The sequence below is a fragment of the Oncorhynchus masou genome, chromosome 1, assembly GCF_036934945.1.
Source record: "Oncorhynchus masou masou isolate Uvic2021 chromosome 1, UVic_Omas_1.1, whole genome shotgun sequence".
Classification (NCBI taxonomy): Eukaryota; Metazoa; Chordata; class Actinopteri; order Salmoniformes; family Salmonidae; genus Oncorhynchus; species Oncorhynchus masou.
The window spans coordinates 34,343,681-34,358,053 of record NC_088212.1 but is presented as its reverse complement, the minus strand read 5'-3'; the positions used below and the strand labels follow the sequence as shown (position 1 = coordinate 34,358,053).

The 14,373-nt window shown below is 44.2% G+C and overlaps 1 protein-coding gene across 3 annotated transcripts; it reads left to right on the top strand.

The window, feature by feature from the left end:
• Nucleotides 1–966: 966 nt before the first annotated feature.
• On the top strand, nucleotides 967–11,978 carry LOC135552044 (protein unc-45 homolog B-like). 3 transcript variants are annotated; one of them, XM_064983541.1, is made up of 19 exons: nucleotides 967–1,137; nucleotides 1,259–1,295; nucleotides 1,442–1,617; nucleotides 1,828–1,917; nucleotides 2,070–2,237; nucleotides 2,416–2,581; nucleotides 2,816–2,986; nucleotides 3,213–3,384; nucleotides 3,643–3,943; nucleotides 4,122–4,216; nucleotides 4,608–4,749; nucleotides 4,887–5,027; nucleotides 5,681–5,808; nucleotides 5,943–6,009; nucleotides 6,158–6,271; nucleotides 6,406–6,521; nucleotides 7,014–7,131; nucleotides 7,252–7,407; nucleotides 9,328–11,978. In XM_064983541.1, exons 1-19 carry the CDS (start codon nucleotides 967–969, stop codon nucleotides 9,598–9,600), a joined length of 2,802 nt encoding a protein of 933 aa, XP_064839613.1. In that variant the 3' UTR covers nucleotides 9,601–11,978. The 3 variants fall into 3 exon arrangements, with proteins under 3 accessions (XP_064839613.1, XP_064839528.1, XP_064839686.1); XM_064983456.1 differs by having other exon boundaries at nucleotides 4,608–4,758; XM_064983614.1 differs by lacking the exons at nucleotides 4,122–4,216; nucleotides 4,608–4,749.
• Nucleotides 11,979–14,373: the final 2,395 nt, after the last annotated feature.

Genomic DNA, 14,373 nt, shown 5'->3' with positions numbered 1-14,373 from the left:
TCTGTGTAGAGTAGACCCCCATCCATTTTTAAATGGTCCCACCCTGGTTTTGGCCCACCTCATGAGATGAGTATAAAGGAGGGGTGGGGTTGCACTAATACCAAAAAAATAGAACGCAAAACAATCAGGGAGTGAAGCTCAACACTAGACACTCAAGTGAAAATAAAAGGAGAAGAGAAGAACACACAATCCTGAAAGGTATAAATTATATGGCGCTATTGAGAGACATGTATTGAGTGTACACAGTCTTGGGTGACATGCTTGCCTGCCAGGGGCTCTAGGACAGGGGACAGAGGACAGGGGACATGGTGATTGTCTATCAGGAGCGGTGGAGTGGCTGTCCATTAGAATGATTGTATTAGTGGTAAGGCCCCCACTGTGGTGCAAAACGATGCCCAAGTAAGCCATGAGGAGTGGCCATTTAAAGTTAGAGAACGTGCTGGGCCATTTGCTAAAGGGGACTCAGGTAAGGAGACATTGTAGTGAGAACGGTAAGAAGAGTATTATTTTTTCTTACAATATTATATTTGTTTGTCATTTTTGGGACAGTGAGGTGTAATCACTCATGCTGATTTAGAATTTTGAACTGTGGTTATATGTATTTTTCCCGAGATCAAAATGAATGGAAACCTTGTCAAGGTGTTTTTGTTGGCATTCTTCTTGACTTAAATGTGTGTGAGTTTGTTTGTAAAAGTGGTTGTAAAAGGTACAATCTACCAGGAACAGGTGGGTATATTTTTTTACAGCGTTGTTCCAGATTCAGAATTGTCTGCAATGTGTTTTAAATGTATTGTTTCTCTATTAAGTATAGAGATACATGTTCAATTTATAGTGTTCGAAGAGTAATGTAATGTTCCAGAAATATGTGCTGTTTACTCTTTGAATACCAGTCATTCATTGGCTTTAATGTTCAAGTCATACTGTAACCTGGAACTGTTGAACTATAACTTCTCATTTCCTCACCAGATGGGAGAGATGGCAGATCCAATCCAGTTAAAAGATGAGGGAAACAAGCATTTCCAAGCCGGTGAGGTGGACAAGGCCATTGAGTGCTACACAAAAGCCACCAAGTTGTGCAAAGACAAAAAGGTGCTCGCTGTCATCTACAGGAACAGATCAGCCTGCTTCCTGAAAAAGGTAAACACCTAACTTCAACCACAGGCCCTCAACAAGCAAAAACTGCGTCGTTTTATAATTATTAATCCCTGGTTGTGATTTCCTGATCCTCTGATGTTTTTGAACTCTTTTTCTTTCTCAGGAAAGCTACACCAATGCAGCCTCTGATGCCTCCAAAGGTACGGTACAATCTAGTAAATGTTTAGAAATAAACACTTTGCCATGTTCACCATAACATAAACTGACAAATCATGGATTATGCTCATACTACAGTGGTATTTTCACTTCAACCATGACACTTGTATTATTCTCTGCTCTCCATCAGCCATTGACGTGGATGCAGCAGACGTCAAAGCCCTGTTCCGGCGCTGCCAGGCTCTGGAGAAGCTGGACAAGCTGGACATGGCCTTCAAAGACGTCCAGAGGTGTTCCACCATCGAGCCCAAAAACAAGACCTTCCTGGAGACCCTCAGGAGGCTGGGGGCGGAGATCCAAGCCAAGGTGTGCTACCAACTGGGACCATTTAGACACAAGCCATTGGTTTACTTACTGATAACTATGTGATTATAATATTTGTTTGACTTATGAACAAGACATAAAAACACACATTACGGTACTTATCTGCATCTCTCTTTCCCTCTTATGCTCTCGCTCTCTCTTATGCTCTCTCTCTCTCTTATGCTCTCTCTCTCTCGCTCTCTCTGTCTACAGCTGAAGACAACCTTCTCCACAGACTCACGGGTCCAGAACATGTTTGACATTCTGCTTGATGAGGAGATGGACAAGGACAAGAAGGAAAAGGTTTGAATGACACTGAAGTAGAGATCAGTTCCATTGATTCCACTTACTGTGATAAGCATGATGCTGTGGTCTTTAATATTTTTACAATCTGATATCAAATGCAATGTGTGTAACGTTTATGCCAGTATGAATAGTATTTACTTCCCATGTAGGCTGCTAACAATCTGGTGGTTCTGGCCAGAGAAGATGCTGGTGCTGAGAGAATCTTCCAGAACAACGGAGTGCCTCTGCTGCTGGATATGCTTGAGACCGGAAAAGTAGAGATGGTCCTGGCCGCTATCCGTACCTTCGCGGGAATGTGCACTGGACACAAAGCACGGGTGAGGGGCAGGTGAAGACAGGGCAGTGCATAAGGGATTCTATAGGAAGGGGAGCCAATCCTCCCAATTCCTGGTCCTTTGTGACAGATATGGATCCTTTTCAAAGTTTCTATTGTAATGTCTAGCCATAGTCCCCCTTGTGTACACTCAGTTGACCTGTATGTTTGTCTCTAAACAGACCATGGCCATTATCCACCTGGTGGGCATTGACAAGCTGTGCAGCATCATGGCTGTCGACAATGAGGACATTGCCTTGGCAACTTCCGACCTGTTCCAGTGCATCAACGACTCCCTTACCGGAGGAGACCGGAGGATTTATGGGAAGGAGGAAGCCCTGGTTTTGGGTGAGACATCCACTTATGTTTCTGCATTCCTATCCTGTTCCAGTCAAAAGCCCTACATTTATATACATGTATGTAGGTTTTTTTTACCCAATGCGAATTGCCTCCGAATAGCATCTATTAGCTATATAAACACATTGTTCTGTTTTATATTTATTTACTTGTTATATAGTTACTTGTTTGTGTTTTAAAAACGCTTCATAAAAGTGGTCTGACACTTATTCTGTTCCCCTGCAGATGCAAGCAAGGACTTGAAGAGCATCCTGATGGCCCTGCTGGAGATGGTTGCCAGTAAGAAGGTTTCAGGACACGGCAGAGACCAGGCCCTGAACCTGCTGTGCAGGAACGTGCCTCGCAAGGACAAGAAAGACCATGACCACTCCAAGAGCCTCTTCACCATCGACCATGGTGAGCGAGCCGGTTAGCTTTGATCATGATCTGTGACACTAAGTAGACCTTTGACAAATGTTTGTCATGGAAATTCTTACACAGGGACACTGATTGTTTATGACACCAAAGACGAGATGAACATTCTCAAGACTGTTTCTTCACAAAGTAAAATTTTCTTCCTCACTGTTGTTCAACTTAATTTCGGGACGTTGTCATTCATCTGGCTTTGTGAACCCCCCGCCAGGTCTGAAGAAGATACTGAAGGTGTGTGGCCAGATACCTGACCTCCCAGACCAGCTGCCCATGACGGAGAACACTCAGCTCATCGCCAGCGTGTTGCTTGACAAGCTCTGGGACGACCTGCGCTGCGACCCCGAGAGAGACCACTACAGGGAAGTCTGTGACGAGTACATCAAGTGAGTTACATATTAGTAACATAACAGTAACATACGAGTAGCATATCTAATCAGAGTAACATCATACAGAGATTGATAGGTATCTGTGATGCACGTGTGCCTCATGAGTAATGTTACAACGAGGGAAGTATCTAACGGCACTATAGTTGATGATGGTGACGAGTACTAAATCAGCTGACTAACATTTATTCCTGACCTCTCCCCACCTCCCTCATCTACCCTTAACACTACTCCCCCTGACCCTGACTCTCTCCACAGAGGCAAGTTTGACCCCAACGACATGGACAGGAACATCCACGCCATCAACGCTCTGTCAGGCCTGCTGCAGGGGCCATTTGAGGTTGGCAACCAGCTGGTGGGTCGCCAGGGCATCATGGAGATGATGGTGGCGCTGTGCGGCTCTGAGCGTGAGGTGGACCAGATGGTTGCCGTGGAAGCGCTGATCCACTCCTCGACAAAGATGAGCCGCGCCTCCTTCATTATCACCAACGGCGTGTCGCTGCTCAAAGACATCTACAAGAAGACCAAGAACGAGAAGATCAAGATCCGTGCGCTGGTGGTGAGTGAGCTGTAGATTTCCATACTTTAGAATAGAAATGTGCTCTTTTTAGGGGTTCATTGATAGTTCTTCATGTTTGGTAACGTTACAGTGACTCTTCAGATTGATCTAAGTGTAACTTTCCCTCCAAGTTCATGAACTCACTTTTGTGTGTGTGTCTGTGTGTCTCTTTCTCCAGGGTCTGTGTAAGCTGGGCTCAGCAGGTGGAGATGACTATAGTATGAGGCAGTTTGCTGAGGGCTCCACTGAAAAACTGGCAAAACAGTGCAGGAAGTGAGTCTGTTTTTTGGAGTCGGTAGCTTTGAAAGCTTATCTGCCATTATGTAACTTTGTGGTCTTAATATCACTGAAGTATTCATAGACACTGTCGATCACAGACAACAAAAAAGTATTATGGACTACAACTATCAGGAGTAATAGAATGTGAACATATCTGTACCCTTATACTTGACTAATTACACACCAAGTCCAGACAATTATGACTCTTTATCTGGATAATTATGTGCTATTTGTATTGATATATTGACGTGTTTCAGTTTGCAGAGAGAACAATATTATATTCCCACAGTGTGATTTAGAAATGGCTTCCCATTGTCATAATCTGAAGATGTAGGACCATTTCCTGTGAGCCCGGTTCCCTGTTAACCCTCTTCCTGTGTGTCAGGTGGCTGTGTAACTCTGCCATGGACACGAAGACCAGGAAGTGGGCTATAGAAGGTCTGGCCTACCTGACCCAAGACGCTGATGTAAAGGATGACTTTGTTGAGGACGAGCCTGCTATGAAAGCCATGTTTGAACTGGCCAAGGTAGGTACTGTACTATTAAAGACAGAGCAGAGACCCAACTCATAGAAGATGACCGGAGCATAGTGGCATTAAAGGGTGAATATGGGACCTGGAGGAGAGTACCTAACTTCACTCTTCCCTGTTTCCCTGTGATACAGTCTAAAGATAAGACCATCCTATATGCTGTGGCCTGTACCCTGGTGAACTGCACCAACAGCTATGAAAAGAAAGAGATCATGCCTGAGCTGGTTCAGCTGGCCAAGTTCTCCAAGCAGCATGTCCCAGAGCAGCACCCCAAGGTAAGATGAGAGAAAGACACAGTCTGTCCAGCAGGCAGGGGGAGGCAACTTACGCACAGCTCTGACACACACACACACACACCAGACATGCCACCAGCTGTCTTTTCATAGCCCCCAAATGCAGAACAAATTCAAGACAGCATACATTATATAGAGCCATTATTGCATGAAACTCCCTTCCATCACAAATTGCTCAAATGAACAGAGAACCTGGTTTCAAAAAACAGATAAAGCAACACCTCACGTAACAACGCCTCTCCCCTATTTGACCAAGATAGTTTGTGTGTATGTATTGATGTGTAGGCTATGTGTGCCGTTATTAAATGTATGTAGTTCTGTGCTTGAGCTGTTGTTGTCTATTAATGTTCTGTATTATGTCATGTTTCATGTTCTGTGTGGACCCCAGGAAGAGTAGCTGCGGCTTTCACAAAAGCTAATGGGGATCCCAATAAAACAAATACCAAACAAGTCATCCTTATTTATATCAGGAAATAACTGGACACCAAGTCAATGTAAACTAAACTAGTATAAAAGCTATATACATGTGACTATGCTGCTCTCTACAGTTAGCAAAGTTTATTATTTCTATTTTGAGGTCCTAGGTATATTGACTGGGGGAGGTGCTGACAATACACACGCTTCTCTGCCCTTAGGACAAGAAGGATTTCATCCAGAAGAGAGTGAAGAGGATGCTAAAGGGAGGGGTCATCTCAGCTCTCACTGTCATGGTGAAGGCTGACAACCTTCTCCTGACTGACCAGACCAAAGAGATGCTGGCAAGGTGAGCAACCTGGGACTGTACTAGGCTTGAACATTTAGCTTCTTATCCAGAGCCAACCTACAGTCAGTACACGCAATAAGCAATGCTGCAGAACAAATCAGATTGAAATCAATGGTGTTTGCTTTCATCCGCAGGGTGTTCCTTGCCTTGGCAGATGATGCCAAAGACCGTGGCACGATTTGTGCCCATGGAGGGGGCAAGGTGAGTGACAGACACAACAGACTCATCAGATCCTCCATTCTAGAATCATCACTATTTCCTATAGCCAGCCTTACATTTGATGTATTACTCTTATCTAACCAGAGGGTTTCTGACTGTCTGAACCTCTGATCTCTTGTGTGTTCCCCAGGCTCTGATCCCATTGGCTCTGGAGGGATCAGCTATAGGGAAAATAAGGGCCTCCCACGCCCTGGCCAAGATCGCTGCTGTGTCCAACCCAGAGATTGCCTTTCCAGGAGAGAGGGTAAGAACCTGTCTGACCACTTCCTGTTACGTGGGGGAGAGGGTGTGGGTTCTTTCTCATTCTGCTTCCTGCTCTCTTTCTCTCTCTTACCCTACCTCCCTCACCCTGCCTTGTCATCTCTCTCTCTCTGACAGATCTATGAGGTGGTGCGTCCTCTGGTCAGCCTGTTGCACCCTGAGAGAGACGGGGTGCAGAACTACGAGGCACTTCTGAGTCTCACCAATTTGGCTGGTCTCAACGACAAACTGAGGTGAGGCCTGTTAATTTACCAACCACACCACAGTATGTATAACCCAACTAAACACCTGAGACTATTACAGATTATTCAACAATCACTATAAGGTAGTCGATGTGTGAGAGGATAAGTGTTCAATAAGTTTGTCAAAATAAATATGACTCTAAGCAGAAAACAGCTGTGAGCTCAGATATGCTCTGGGGACATTCCAGAGTTGTTAGTGTTTTTTCACTGTTGCTGTCAGAGCGTTTTGAGTGGAGGAGATGAGATGGTTGCTGTCAGAGTGTTTTGAGTGGAGGAGATGAGACGGTTGCTGCCAGAGAGTTTTGAGTGGAGGAGATGAGACGGTTGCTGCCAGAGAGTTTTGAGTGGAGGAGATGAGACGGTTGCTGCCAGAGTGTTTTGAGTGGAGGAGATGAGATGGTTGCTGCCAGAGTGTTTTGAGTGGAGGAGATGAGACGTTTGCGTGGTTTCTTAACTATTACTTCCCATCCTCCACGGCTCCAGAGTGAAGATCCTGAAAGAGAAGGCTCTCCCTGAGATTGAGCAGTACATGTTTGAAGACCATGATCATATCAGACAGGCAGCCACAGAGTGCATGTGCAACCTGGTGACGTGCAAAGAGGTGAGAGGACACCCCTCAATCTTAGGGAACAGTGTCATCACATACAGTGTGTTGTGTGTGTGTGTGTGCAGGTAACAAACGTGTCACCCAGTGTAACTAACATCACCATTGTGTGTTCAGGTGCAGGATCGGTACCTGGAGGATGGGAATGATAGGCTGAAGCTGCTGGTGCTGATGTGTGCTGAGGACGATGAAAAGCTCCAGAGAGCTGCAGCCGGAGCACTGGCCATGCTCACTGCCGCCCAGAAGAAACTGTGCACCAAGATGACCCTGGTGGTATGTCTGTCTGGTTGCATTCACACTAGTACACTCACCTTGGGGTGACCCAAAGGCAGTTCCTGTGCAAAGATATTAACTGATTTGAACTGCCGAATTGTCCCAATCAATCACAACGCTGTATCATCGCAACATCGATTTATAGTTGTGACAGTCGGTATGTATCATGACAACAATGACTAGTTATGTGCTACGTAATCAATACAGTGCCTTGCGAAAGTATTCGGCCCCCTTGAACTTTGCGACCTTTTGCCACATTTCAGGCTTCAAACATAAAGATATAAAACTGTATTTTTTTGTGAAGAATCAACAACAAGTGGGACACAATCATGAAGTGGAACGACATTTATTGGATATTTCAAACTTTTTTAACAAATCAAAAACTGAAAAATTGGGCGGTTTATTCAGTTTATTCAGCCCCTTTACTTTCAGTGCAGCAAACTCTCTCCAGAAGTTCAGTGAGGATCTCTGAATGATCCAATGTTGACCTAAATGACTAATGATGATAAATACAATCCACCTGTGTGTAATCAAGTCTCCGTATAAATGCACCTGCACTGTGATAGTCTCAGAGGTCCGTTAAAAGCGCAGAGAGCATCATGAAGAACAAGGAACACACCAGGCAGGTACGAGATACTGTTGTGAAGAAGTTTAAAGCCGGATTTGGATACAAAAAGATTTCCCAAGCTTTAAACATCCCAAGGAGCACTGCGCAAGCGATAATATTGAAATGAAACGAGTATCAGACCACTGCAAATCTACCAAGACCTGGCCGTCCCTCTAAACTTTCAGCTCATACAAGGAGAAGACTGATCAGAGATGCAGCCAAGAGGCCCATGATCACTCTGGATGAACTGCAGAGATCTACAGCTGAGGTGGGAGACTCTGTCCATAGGACAACAATCAGTCGTATATTGCACAAATCTGGCCTTTATGGAAGAGTGGCAAGAAGAAAGCCATTTCTTAAAGATATCCATAAAAAGTGTCGTTTAAAGTTTGCCACAAGCCACCTGGGAGACACACCAAACATGTGGAAGAAGGTGCTCTGGTCAGATGAAACCAAAATTGAACTTTTTGGCAAAAATGCAAAACGTTATGTTTGGCGTAAAAGCAACACAGCTCATCACCCTGTACACACCATCCCCACTGTCAAACATGGTGGTGGCAGCATCAGATGGTTAAAATTGATGGGAAGATGGATGGAGCCAAATACAGGACCATTCTGGAAGAAAACCTGATGGAGTCTGGGATGGAGATTTGTCTTCCAACAAGACAATGATCCAAAACATAAAGCAAAATCTACAAAAGGAATGGTTCAAAAATAAACATATCCAGGTGTTAGAATGACCAAGTCAAAGTCCAGACCTGAATCCAATCGAGAATCTGTGGAAAGAACTGAAAACTGCTGTTGACAAATGCTCTCCATCCAACCTCACTGAGCTTGAGCTGTTTTGCAAGGAGGAATGGGAAAGAATTTCAGTCTCTCGATGTGCAAAACTGATAGAGACATAGCCCAAGCGACTTACAGCTGTAATCGCAGCAAACTTAAGGGGGCTGAATAATTTTGCACGCCCAATTTTTCAGTTTTTGATTTGTTAAAAAAGTTTGAAATATCCAATAAATGTCGTTCCACTTCATGATTGTGTCCCACTTGCTGTTGATTCTTCACAAAAAAATACAGTTTTATATCTTTATGTTTGAAGCCTGAAATGTGGCAAAAGGTCGCAAAGTTCAAGGGGGCCGAATACTTTCGCAAGGCACTGTATGTATAATCACACTACTGAATATTGTTATATATTACTTAATACATTTGTATCATCACAACACTGATTATATAGTTATACTTATTCAAAATGTATGGTGAGGCCTCATCCACTTCATCACTTTGACTGACCAGTGTTTTCTCGGTTCACTCCGCAGACTTTGCAGTGGATGGAGATCCTTCAGAGGCTCATTCTCCATGACCAGCCCCAGATCCAGCACAGAGGTCTGGTGATTGTGTACAACATACTGAACTCGGACGACAACGAGCTAGCCAAGAAGCTGATCGAGAGCGAGATCCTGGAGATCCTGACAGTGATTGGCAAAGCAATGGACAACCCCAAGAGGCAGCTTGTGATCGATGTGGCACGCACCTGCCTGGTCAAGGCCATGGACCTCGGCCTCATCAAGCCATTCACAACCCCTTCTTAAAGCAGTGTTTCTTAAGCTTTTTATAGTACTAAGGACTGGCTTGCAATGGACCTACTCCCTTCAAGGCACGACCCAATCAACCAGAAACAAATCACACAGAAATAAGAACATGTATGACAGTTCCATTTTAGTCCAATGAGTGTGTATATTTGGTGGGTACACTTGCAAACGCCCATACCCCTCACTGCCCACAGTCCTCCCAAAGTGTCAGGCCAACACTTGTTACAGTACATTGGACTTACAGTTTGTGCCTTTTAATGAAAACTGCAACGTGTGAGCTAATTACAGTCTGCCTAACTTGCTGATCAGATACACCCCACAGATTGAGGTCCAGAGACTGAAGATTGAGAAACTCTGTGTTGAGTGTGGGCCTATGGACAGGGAGGCCAGGAGATGGGACTGATGGTGCACCTGAACAGCTACCTATCATGAAATCAGAGACAGTACAAATTAATCTCTTGAGATATTTTATTTAGAATTTTCAGAAAGAAAACACCACGTGAACCATTTATTAGAAAAGATAACAATGCCTGTCTTGGCATTAGAGCTCTGTCCTGCAGGGTAGCTCACTGCCAGATCCAAGCGTCATATGAATGTTATAATAAAACTATAGGCAGTGAGCACGCTACGCTATGTCAAATCCCCCCCCGATGGAAGAAACAGAATCCACAGGTGGAGGCTGGGCTGGTCGATGGATATCAGAAACAGAACCCACAGGTGGAGGCTGGGCTGGTGGTGGGATATCAGAAACAGAACCCACAGGTGGAGGCTGGGCTGGTGGTGGGATATCAGAAACAGCAAGCATAGCGAGTAACAGCTAGTTACAGCAGCAAGAGACATCAGCGCATGAGAGCGTGTGACATACAGCATTGGGGAAGCATGTGCAGAAGTGGTGGACTTCAATAGACCGCATGTATTAATGGGAATCCAACTGGTGCAATATCCGCTGATGCGATCAGCTGAAGCCACCACACTCATGTTTCCCTTCTGAACCGGCTACACTTTATATAGATTTTTTTGTAAGTTAAGTAGAGTTTATTTGTGTGAATAAGAGGTGTTTGTTTAATGTTATTTGTATTTTACACTTAAGGATAAAGATGAGAATTTTGACTATTGTCTATCTTGATTTTAGTGGACAATTTTATTCTACTGTTTGTCAGTACAGCCTCGTATGATTTTCAACAGTGGACATTGGTCATGACTGTTTTTGATAAGCAGTTTAAAACAGTCACATGGGCAAAATATATATTCTTTTAAGGTTTGGACTTTTGCAGCAGGAAGAAGAGGAAAACATTTGTAGCCCGTGAAAGCTCAAAGTTGTCTGGCTAAAGGCAAACGGAAGAAATGGGCGGGGCTGTCGGCATCCAATGACCATGAAGTGGGAGTGGCATTTTTATTTCCATCCACTGTGTTCACTTGGTTTTTAACAACAGAGATGGAAGAGGATGTGAGACACCCCCATCAATTTTTTTTTAATGGTTGAATGAAAGTCAATTAACTAAATAGACCAGACACAACTGCTATTGCATTGGTGTCTATGGGAGACACCCAGTTAAGTAGACCGGAACTGAACATTTCTTTCAATGGTAAAAAGCCTGAGTGTAATATTTTCAATTATCCACCATCTTGGTATACAGCTTATGTCAGAATTGACCTCCAGGTGACCCCTACCCCCGCAAAAATAAGACTTCCATCTTGATGACTTCCAGAAAAAGAAGGCAAATAGCCTCACACAGATGTTGATGTGTGTGTGTGTATTTTTGCATGTGCAGTAAGCCCACAGGCTGATTCTTTCCTCCTTTCTTGGCAGAGATCTCAGAAAAGGTTCATTTGTAAACCCCAAATTGATCACGTAGAATGTACACTGAGTGTACAAAACATTAGGAACACAGACTGACCAGGTGAAAGCTATGGTCCCTTATTGATGTAACTTGTTAAATCCACTTAGATGAAGTGGAAGAGACAGGTTAAAGAAGGATCTTTAAGCCTTGAGACATGGATTGTGTATGTGTGCCATCCAGAGGGTGAATGGGCAAGACTAAATATTTAAGTGCCTTTGAACTGGGTATGGTAGTAGGTGCCAGGCGCACCGGTTTGAGTCAAGAAGTCAAGAAGTGCAATGCTGTTAGGGTTTTCACGCTCAACAGTTTCCCATGTGTATCAAGAATGGTCCACCACCTTAAAGGCATCCAGCCAACTTGACACAACTGTGGGAAGCATTAGTCAACATCCCTGTGGAATGCTTTCGACACCTTTTAGAATTGAGGCTGCTCTGAGGGCAAAAGGGAGTGCAACTCAATATCTTAATGTTTTGTACACTCTGTGTATATGGAATATCTCACATCAGGCCTTTTGAATAAAGTAATGTTTTGCTGTGACACGTTCATTTTTTCCGTAGGTCTGTATTATTCCACAAAGTTCTGTCTAGCACTGCTCTGAGGGGGAGGAGCGCATAACCTTGTGATGTAGCGCCAAAGATTGTCTATTATATTGACAAGATATACATGTGACCGCTCTAACAAAGGAAATACATGGCCTCAAAGATGGCAGGCAGGCGGGAGGAGGCGAGATCAGGTGGGACCATTCTAGCCAATGAGAGTGCAGATACGATTGAAAACAACAGGCCAGCGAGATAGAGGACTCATCTTTGTATCTGTTCCATTACAGCTTTTGTGACAGCATTGGCAGCACCATTGAGCCTAACTCCATTTTAAAGTAGATGCATGCCAGCAAAGCCACTACACAACACTAAATAATACATTAACTGCACTATAATTGTGACAAATGGTGCCCACAAACTATTAGGGCCTACATAGAACTGTCCCAACAGAAAAGCTTTCTTTTCAGCACCATGGAGTGAATCCTTACCACCGCTACTCCTGGCAGATACTTATCTGGCAGCAAAGCAGTTATTTCAGCCTCATCTACTGCCTTTTAAAAAACATAGTTGTTATTTTAGTCATTAAATTGAACCTTTATTTAACTAGGCAAGTCTGTTAAGAAACAATTATTATTTACAATGACAGCCTACACCAGCCAAACCCAGATAACACTGGACCAATTGTGCTCTGCCCTATGGGACTCCCAATCACAGCCAGTTGTGATACAGCCTGGATTTGAACCAGGGTGTCTGTAGTGACCCCTCTGGCACTGAGATGCAGAGCCTTAGACCGCTGCGCCACTTGGGAGCTATGGCTGACTTGTGTCACGCCCTGACCATAGTGAGCTGTTTTTTCTCTGTGTTGGTTGGGGCGTGATAGTGTCTAGGGTGGGTCATCTAGGGTTTTTTGTATGTCTATGTTGGCCTGATATGGTTCCCAATCAGAGACAGCTGTTTATCGTTGTCTCTGATTGGGTATCATATTTATGTAGCCATTTCCCTTTTGTGTTTGTGGGATCTTGTTTAGTTGCCTGCCTGTTCTTTATTGTTTTGTTTAGTGAGTTTCTCTGTATTAAAATTATGTGGAACTCTATGCACGCTGCGCCTTGGTCTCATCATTACGATGATAGTGACAACTTGCTTAAACAAATGTGGTTTCTACTGACAATTGAGAGGTACAAACTATGGCATAAGGGAATGTCGAGCAGATTAGAAGCAATCCGTAATTTCGATTACGACATTAATGAGCGAGCTAGGACGGACGTAGTCAATAAAATTATTTGTTCAGCACTTTTGAAATGTACAGCGACAGAATTCAGAACATGGGCCATTCTTACAGTATTCTCCCTGTACACCAAGCCAGAACTGTAGGCTATGTTAAGAGGGGGAAAGGGACCAAATTATTAGGGTGAGACATATGGGTTACTTACAGCTTACTACACAACATACACAGTATTACTTTCTAAGCTACAGTATACATATCTACCTGGCATATTACATCATCATACAGTAGCATACAATGCATTTTTGGACTCACCTTGTTCTGTACTCACTTGAACAGGAAGGTGGCGCAGCAGTCCTTCTTGTGGGAAAATTTTGACATCAAACTTTGTCATTAAAGTGTGGCATTCTCTAGATTTATGGTGCTGTCACGTCTACTCCCGCTCCTCCATGCATTTGATGTTGCCGGTTTACTAACCACCGGCTCTGGCAACCATCGTTAGGCACACCTAGTATCCACCATTACGCGCACCTGTGTCTCATCATGATTCCCACCTGGACTCTGTCACTTCACAGAATACCTCCCCTATATCTGTCACTTCCTTAGTTCCATTCCCCAGGCAGTATTTACTACGTGTTTCATGTCTATACGCCACTCGTGGTTCTTGTATTGTTTGTTTATTATTAAACTCATTACCTGCACTTGCTTCCCGACTCCCAGCGTATACGTTACAGAATACATCCTCAACAAATGGAAGAGGCAGATAATCAGGACATCTCCCAGACGGTTGACGAACAGGGATACCTACTCACGCAACCGGGGAAGGCTGTGGAAGAGGTTCTTTGCCGCCTTCAACGTCTCGAACATGCCCAAGCGGCGTTGCCTTCATCTAGAGGAGGACTGTGCCACCAGTCAACCTAGTGAGGTAGCACCAGTCCACTCAGTAGTCCCACCCAGGTCAGCGATGCCTGTCTGTCCCTCCTGGATAAATATAACAGAACCCCATCTAAGTGCCAGATCTTCCTACTCCAATTATCCCTCTATTTTGCTCACCAGATGGGAGCTCCCATACTGAGAGGTCCAAGGTTGCCATTGTTATTTCTCTGCTGACTGGGCGGGTATTGAAATGGGCTACAGCCGTCTGGGAGAAAGGAGAGGAGGAACTGGGGGT